At 46.2% G+C, this 9,011-nt stretch overlaps 1 protein-coding gene across 1 annotated transcript; it reads left to right on the forward strand.

Annotated features, from left to right (window-relative positions):
* Nucleotides 1-3,777: 3,777 nt before the first annotated feature.
* Nucleotides 3,778-7,592, forward strand: rasl10a (RAS-like, family 10, member A). The gene is made up of 3 exons (XM_042337609.1): nt 3,778-4,044; nt 5,624-5,748; nt 6,952-7,592. The coding sequence occupies exons 1-3, from the start codon at nt 3,829-3,831 to the stop codon at nt 7,223-7,225; spliced, it is 615 nt and encodes a 204-aa protein (XP_042193543.1). The 5' UTR covers nt 3,778-3,828; the 3' UTR covers nt 7,226-7,592.
* The last annotated feature ends 1,419 nt before the right edge of the window (nt 7,593-9,011 follow it).

Raw genomic sequence — 9,011 nt, forward strand, 5'->3', positions numbered from 1 at the left:
TGCGGTGTGACTTTGAAACTGTGTGGTATGCCATTTTACGTTGTATTTGTACCACTGGCAATATGGTTCTGTGCTGACCACGCACTCTTTGGGTTCCACCATTGCAGCCGATGTTTAAGGTGTTTGATCAATCATATCAAAAAAAATAAACTGGAATTGTGGGGTAAAAACACTACCCAGAGGCTGACTTCATTTCGCTGTGCCTTGGTATTTGTATCTCGTCTGATATTGTTTTTAGCTGTGGGCTCTTTGACATTGCAGTATCTTTTAAGAAGAAGATGGTATTCCTTGCATTGTTTAATCAACAACAACTTGCATTTATTTAGCGCCCTTCATGTGGGCAGCGTCTTGGAGCGCTTAACAGTGGAGGAGCCAAGCTGGGGGAGAGGGCAAGCATGGTCGAAGAGGAAGGTCTTCAGTCGTGAACTAAAGAGGGGGCAAGACAGAGGGATTGAGAGAGAGATTTGGGATACAGTGCTGTTTATTCATTTGGGGGAGATTAGAATGGCAGCTTCTTGCACACGTTATAGCACTGACCAGGAGAATTTACATTCACCCGCAAAAATACAGTCACTATACTTCACTGTAAATCCTGTGGAGCACTTTGACACATTCTCCCAGCACTGTATCAAATGCAATGATCATCAATTTAGTACATATTTAGAGGAAGCCACTCTTGCACAGATGTAATCAATGGGTGACTGATGCTGCAGTCACTCAAGGTCACGGATGGAATGTGCGTCTCCCATTCAGCCCAGTAATTGTCTCTCTGCGGCAACACAATGGGTTGCGTTGAACTGGCTCACAAGGTCACTTCATAGAGGCAGGCCTTGTACAACTGGTAATGACCTTCCTATTTAAACCATAAATGTCGTCCTATCCTTAATTGGAAAAATGCCAGCGTCCTTTACAGATGGCAACAGTATAAATCACTTCCTGATGTGAAACTGATCACAGTTAAGAGTGACTTCTACCTCGCTTGACTGTGAAGCTTCGTACTTTGAATCTGAAAGACATTTTGGTTTGGATACTCTTAAGCATGGTGATGGGTTTCCACTTGTGTCAGACACCCAGCTGACAAAAAAAATCCCCCCCCACACTCCCCACCATTTTGTTCTGAAGCACTTTGAGACAGTCACCCTATGTTTTTTTATCTGCAAGTTGATGGCTTTTGCTTTGGCAAAACATGGGTAGTTTCGATCACAGTTAATCGACCCATTACTGAATAAAGAGTCCCTTGGGTGGAAGGAGTGTGACCCATCTTTTGAGGGCAAGTTTGATGCCTTTCAAGCCTCCCACGAGAAGAGCAGGAGGTCGGCTGAGTGACTGCATGAGAGAAAAAGAAACAGGGTCAAAAAACAGAGAGGCAATATCAAATCATGATATTCAGAGTTTTTTTCACAAAGGTCAGTGAATTATTTCTGGTAATCTTGTTCCTTTCAGTGTATTTTACCACCACACGTCCTAGGTGCTTCATCAGCAAATGGACTGTGTCCTCACTTTTAAAAGCACATTAAGAGTCCCAACCTGTCAATCTAGCGCTGTGAATGGGTTCTCTGCTTTCAGTAATTCAGTTCAAATGTGTGCAATAGGTCAACAGATATTGTCCCTCAGGCGCAATGAGAAGTCTCTCTCTCTCTCTGCCTGCCTTATTCATGGTTCTATTCACAAATTTGATTTTTACAAGTCGATGGTGAAAAGGGCCGGATATGGAGGTTAAGGTTAATGTGTACCCTTCATTTTTTTTTGTCAGCCAAGTGACACACACAGAAACCCATTACCAAGCTTAAAGAGTATCCACACCAAACTGTTCCATGCATCCCATCTACACATGGAAATTCCAGAAATAAATAAATGGAATGTGCACTCTCTCCCTGGAGGGACGCATCCCTCTTACCTAATTCCGGAAGGTATTAGGCACAGGTTGTCAAGATCCAAGGCTTGGGGGACCCCAGAGTGCGTGGATGGGGTAAGTGCTGGAGTCTAATTAGCTAAAACCCTTAACTGAATTATCAGATCGTAATCAAATTGCAGGATTTGGCCGGGGTTAACTGAAGTCAGTGAAGATTAAGGGAGCTTTTTTTATTTCAAATTATTGAAAAATGTATTTTCGTATGAGGAGATGCCACCTTCTCTCGTCAAATAGTGTTGCGGGTTCTTTAAGTATCTGGCCTAACAGGCAGAAGGGACCTCGGTTTGACGTCTCATCCAAAAGGTGAGCACCTTGAACAATGCAGTTGGTCATTTTGCTTCATGCCAGTTTGTGAGCACATTTGATGGGTGCCAACTGGCACTTAATAGTGAATCCTATGAGGCACTCAGATGTTCGGTGAATGAATGCAATGATACTATGTCAAATGCCAGCATTATAATAATCATCAACATGATCTTGAGGTGTTTTGGTAGCACTAGTTACAGTGGATTAGTGTAGTCGTTAGAGCACTTGCTTCGTAAACGGGAGGACCTGGGTTCAATTCCTGAGCGGGGTGAAACCTTATGCAAGTTTGCTTACACCAGATGCCTCTGTTTACCTTGCAGTAAGTCGGAAGCAGGTTGTGAATCAATTGGCAGATTGCTTTCTGGGAGGTAATAATCCCTTCAACAATAACAAAAATTGGTCACTCGATCCACAAATGTTTGTGGGACACTGCCGTGCGCAAATGGCTGCCGCGTTGCGCCCACAAAATACAGTCAATTCACTTTACGGTATACAACCTGTGAAGTGCTTTGAGACATCTCAACGACATGCTAAGGTGCTATAATCAATTGCAAGGATTATGATTACCATCAACGTGGTCTTGAGGTGTTTTAGCAATGTGAATTACAGTAGAGCCATACTGAATACCAAGTGACTGTGACTAATACACACACACACACACTGCAGGAATGCTGCAGAACTAAACACCTGGACACAATTTGACTGTTGCTGTTTAATAGTGATTAGTCAGAGAACACGTTCTCCCCACTCCCAGCAAACAGGACGTGTGATGGGGAAACCATTTGGAAGAACCTTGGCCAGACCTCTGTGTGTGTGTGTGTGTGAAAGAAAATATCTATCGATAGGTACAAAATCAGCTGCTGGTCACACACACACACACCACGTCTATCTGAGTGAGTGATGAGTGAGTGAGTGAGTGAGTGACCTCTGCAAAACCAAAGCCAAATTCTCCTCCATAGCAAAATAGTTTTCTTTTTTTAAACCCCAAAAAAATCACAGGTGTTTGTATTATTTTTTTTGGAAGGGGCAGAGGAGGGGGTGAGGGAGAGGAGGGGTGGGGTGGGGGGGGGGGGGGGTTACTGTGTGCAAATGTTTCTGATATCAATTTTAATCGTGTTACCTTTATAAACGAAATGAACATCGGTGCAGTGTTTGGGGAGGGAAGAGGAGGAGGTGGTGGGGGAGAGAAGAGAGAGATGAGTCGTGAGTTCAAATGACCCAAGTCATGGATCAATTCGTTCTTAACCAGTGATTCGATTAGTCAATCAGTTAAGAAAAAAGAGAGAGGTGTGAGTGAGTGAGTGTCTTATGTGTGTGTGTGTGTGTGTGAGAGAAGAGAGAGAGAGAGAACGAGGCAGTCAAACAGATTGGAGGTGGGGGGGGGGTCGTGAGACTTTTTAAAGACTTCCTTCTTAAAGACCCCTTACTCTGCAAAACCCACGCACGATCTCCAAACAAACAAACAAAAAAAGCCTTGAGATGTCATTGCAACGTCTTTTATATTAAAATCAACCATCAGCAGCACCAGCAGCATCAGCACCAGCCTCCTCTCTCTCTCTCTCTGCTGTCTCTCCCCCCACCCAGTGACATGATGCACTTGGCAAGGGATCATGTTGGGGACCTTTAAGATCGCTGTGCTGGGGTCTCCAGGGGTGGGCAAAACCTCTATAATCCGCCAGTTCCTGTACAACGAATTCAGTGAGGGTTACAGCCCCAGCAAAGAGGGCTGCGCTTACAGGTCTTCTGTGGTCCTCAACGACAACCTGTTCGACTTGAAGATGATGGATGTGCCTCACATCCCCGAGTTTCCAGCCAACAGGACCCAGGTACAGATGTTAATTTCACCTGATTCTTATCAGCTCAGTTCTGTGTGTGTATGTGTGTGTGTGTGTGTGTCTTGTTATATATAGTTATATAAAAATAATTCCCCCCCCCCCCCCCCTATTCTTAATTTGCCTCCAGTCCATCGTACACAACGTTTACAATAATTGTAATCCTATTCTGTTCGATATAATAATCGTTGCATTCGATATAGCGCCTTACCTGACTGAGACGTCTCAAAGCGCTTCACAAAATATACCGTAAGGTGGAGTGACTGTGTATTCTGTGCATGATTGTGGGCAAATCGCAGCAGCCAGTTGAGCACAGCAGTGTTCCCACAAACAGCCGCGAAAGTGAATGACCTTTTTTCGTTTTATTTGGGTGGGGAGCTGTCAGCCAGGACAGAGGGAGAAACTCCCTTTTCTTTTTGAGTAGCCTCACAGGAGATCTAGCGTTTATTCATCTTGCACCTTTTAGGCTTGAAATTCCAGATGTTCGCTCATTTTAACTAATGTTTTTACCCTCTACCAAACCCCTTCCTTCCCCTCCGCCCCCACCCCACATGCTAAAGCGAGTTACTGTCAATCCTGTGGCTCTCTGCCTGCACCCCCCTGTTGTAAAACCACTGGAGAAGGAATGAGTGCTACATCCTTGCATTTTTTATATAGCGCTTTATCAAGTAAGACATCTCAAAGCACTTCACAGAATATACTATAAGCTGATTTGACTGTACATTTTGTGGGCGAAGGTAAGGCTAGGAATTGTCAATTGTATGCTATGCAGAACGAGTCTGCATGTGCCCTAGAGTACAGCTTGACAGACAGCCACATTGACAGGCACAAAGTTGTTAACAAAGAAAAGCACATCTACTTTCCTTTGGCAATGCAGGAGTCCTGTCAGCCTATCAATCCAGCTCTCCACGTTTTTGTTTCTAAAAAGGTTTAATGTATAAGACCGGTGTGAAATGGAACATCATTGTAGTTAAGACACGCAGTCACAAGGTTCTTTTATTGTGGCCACCTGATTTCGCCCACAAAATACACGCAGTTGCAGCACTTCACAGCTTACGTGGAGTCCCGCAGTGTATTGGTCAGAGGACTCGCCTCGTAAGCAAGAGGATCCGGGTTTGATTCCCCGTCAGGGCAAAACCTTTCTCCCTATTGCTGGAATAGGGGTTTTACACTTGCCAACTTGCCATACCGACCTCTCCAGCCTATTCCATGTCTTCAACCCTGTCCGCCACGCCATCAGCGATCGGGTCTGCAGCCTTTCTGTCCCTACCCTTTGGAGCTAGATTCCACAGGCCCTCCGCCTCACCCTCCTTTGCCTCCTTCAGGACCCTCCTCTTCGACTGCGCCTTCTGTCACCCTCCCCCCTACCTGATCCTAACCTCCAGCTTGGGGGCAAATCCTCTCAACACAAAAGGAGCTGTGTAAATGTAATTGTCTATTGTTGTCGACTAAGTGTCCATCCTTTTTGTGTGTATTGACAGACACACCCTCCACTTCCCGAGGATTCACCCGAATCGAATCTTTCATTGTTATTAAAGCGATAATAAAAAGTCTTGTTGTTCTGGGTTTGTAGGAGTGGTCAGACTCACGATGCAGGGGCGTTCGAAGCGCAAACGCTTACGTGCTGGTCTACGATATCTGCTGCCTGGACAGCTTCGAGTACGTGAAAATGATTCGGCAGCAGATCACAGATCTCAGGTGAGAGGACACACCTCATGGCTGGGCTGCATTGCCTAGTGACTGTGTGTTCGTGGGTGAATGTGTCAGTCAATTTAGGTGCATCCCTCCCTTTTTCTCCATCCTCCTCCTCCACTCCCCCGAATCAATTTTAGTTGGGGAGTGTTGTCAGCCCTTTTGGGGAGGTCAAATTTGCAGGACTAAGGGGAGAGAACGGGGGAATGGGATTGATTTGGATAGCTCTTAGCGGCACAGACACGATGGGCTGAATGGTCTCCTTCTGTGCTGTATAATTCTATGATTCTTTGACAGTTGTCCCCGCCCTCGCCTCTGTTAAGGTCTGTATCAAGACCCTTCCCCTTCGATCAAGACTTTGGTCACCCTCCTACCCCCACCCTCCATGCCCTCCACCCCTCCTCATCTCAGACCCCAGCTCAGGTGCAAATCCTTGACTGTCCAGCGCCTTGGGACGTCCTCCCAACAGGTGCTGTGAAACTGTAGTTTGTTGTTGTTTTTGGAACAATGCTATAGGATTCTCCTGGTGTCCTGGCCAACAATTCTCCTCTCTGATTTCGAAGAGAATCTGTTGTTCACGCCGTGGACTGTGTTGTGCGAGTTTCCCATGTGTCGTGAATATTCTCCGCTCTCGATTTCCCCAAACTGGCCACAGGGTGGGGTGTTTGGCCTGGGGGATGGTGGCATGTCTCTTTGCACCATTTTGGTAGAGAAAGTGAAGCAAAATCAAGAGATGTTGTGTGCTTCTCTCTCCCACCCACTTCCCCACCCCCGCTCCATCCCATCCTGTTAACCGCTCCTCCCTTTTCCATTGATATAGAGCCCGTCACGTAGCATGAAGTCTCAAAGCGCTTCACAGTGACTCGGTCAGATGCATTGTCCAAGGTGATAACTGATATCCCCGTCCATACCCTGTGGACATTAAAAGATCTCCTGGTGCTAAATGAAAAGAGAGTTTGTATCCCAGTGTCCCTGGTTGATAATTCACCCCCCCCACCCACCCACCCCTCCTTCCTCTTGGACCGTGCTTACGGTTACCTCCTCTTTCCCCCCACCCGCTCCGAGATGCTGCTCTGCGTGAAGGGCAGTATATAAACGCAAGTTGGGTTTGTTGGAGATGCTGTACGGAACTCAGTTAAATTTTAAGACTTGGCAAAGCAATTTGGGTTGTCGTTGTTGTTATTGTTTGACTCCCGCCTGCCTTTACAGGACCAGCAACAACTCGCACAAAGTGCCTATCATCGTAGTGGGCAACAAGCGGGACCTGCAGAAGCAGCGATTTGCCCGGCGGAGGAGCCTGTGCGTCCTGGTCAAAAAGGTGTGGAAATGCGGCTACATCGAGTGTTCGGCCAAGTACAACTGGCACGTGTTGCTGCTGTTCAAGGAGCTGCTGAGCAGCACCGTGGAGCGAGGCTACAAACACTCTCACGCCTCCATCTGCATCCAAGGTGCACTCCAGGGAAACAGGTGCAGTGTGATGTGATTCCTTATGCTTCATAGTCAACCTTTGGCTTTGGGAGGATTTTTCACTCACGGACAATTTTCAGACCGGAAGCCGGGAGGTATTCTTGGAGACCAGCGTCTGGATCTTGTTACAGGAGGGCGGGGTTGGTTAAGAGTCTGTGATGGCATCTGCATTTACAAGGGATCACCTTGTAAAGTGGTCTGTTCACACAGTGGGTTTTGGACATCAAACCGTAGTGTAACTCACGTTGACCCCTGTTGATAAGTTTTTTGACTTTGTATCTCGTCGCCCTTGTGGTAACCAGAGAGAGTCTGTCACTTGTCAGAATCCAGACCCTTCCGTGCGGGATGGGAATTTTATAGCAGGATCCTTTCTCACCCTCCCCCACTCCACCCCCCCACCCCCACCCCCAACCAACTTCTCCTTCTACCAGGAAAAATAAAACCATTTTTTTTTTACAAATATTGTAAACGTTTACGATTTGTTTTCATTTTCATTTTATTTGAACTTTGTCATTTGTTATTGCCGCATTGGTGGGGGGGTGGGGGAATTTCCTTCCTTTCACTCCGCGCCGCCCGACCTCAAGTTTCAGGCTTATTCGCTCGCTCGCTCGCTCACTCTCTCGCTCAGGCGCGCACGCAAACAGACACCCACGCGCACACACGTTAAACTCTCACCACCCCTAAACCGATACTTGTTTGGCTTCGAGCAAATGAAACAGCCATACAATTCCTAAATGCAGCCGCTGAATAATTTATATGTCTACTGCAGTCCCTGATGAGTAGATTAGAAGCAACTTCTTAAGGCAAAGGTGGGGTAAAGGCGAAAAGCATTGGGATTCCAGCATGTCGGCCATTCTCCTATTTACACCTGTTACATATCCACTGTACAATATATTTACAACACAGGCAATCCATACCCTTTAATGCTACGGAAACATATAGGGCCAGCTATTACGCTCAAGTAAACCCATTGCAGTCGATAGGGTAAATTACATGTTATAAATACTCATTACTGCGGAGCTCATTCACAGGACATTTAGTACAATGTTAACAGCATCAAATATTCATCTCGGTTTAAATTACCATCTGCTGTGGTGCCTATTCTATTTCCTAGTCATTTTATCATTAGGGGAAGTTTAGGGATCATTAAGGGATCTTTTTCTTACCCCGACCCCTCCCACCACCTTTCTATCTCTCTCTCGTTCCTATCTCTCTCTCCCTGTCTAGGTAGTTTGCCCAAATTAAGACTGAATTTGAGAAGTTGTCACAATTTCCAAGAGCGAGCTCAAATTTTAAGATGAAACAGAGTGTGGGGGGGGGGGGTTAAGACAAGATGCAGTTTCTAGCTTCCGGAGGGAGAGAGATAAAGAGAGAGACGGGGATGGGGGGGGGGGGGGATAGAGAGAGAGAGCATTGCAGGATTGCAGGCCAGGATATGCATTAGGGCTGCACAGAACACAAAGTCAGGTGGGAGCAAGACGGGGGGAGCAAAATACCAAGTCTTTGACCTGTGTACAATTTTGTACCGTATTTTCTAATTGCATTTTTTCCCCTCTCCACACACTTTCACCCCCACCCACCAGCAAATCACCTTCCCCTCTTTCGAAATAACTTTTACTTTAAAAATCCGTGCTCATCAATCTATGGAAGACTGCCCTCGAAGCAGTCTTTTACATACACCGTGCGGCCCGAGAGAGCTAACAATACACAAGATTTGTCTTAGTGAATTAGTGAGGACTAATGCTGAACATCTCTCATCATTGTGCAAATCAGCTTAACACTGAGACCCATCTTACTCTGGA

Source organism: Callorhinchus milii, unplaced genomic scaffold (assembly GCF_018977255.1).
Source record: "Callorhinchus milii isolate IMCB2004 unplaced genomic scaffold, IMCB_Cmil_1.0 Scaffold8, whole genome shotgun sequence".
Taxonomy (NCBI): domain Eukaryota; kingdom Metazoa; phylum Chordata; class Chondrichthyes; order Chimaeriformes; family Callorhinchidae; genus Callorhinchus; species Callorhinchus milii.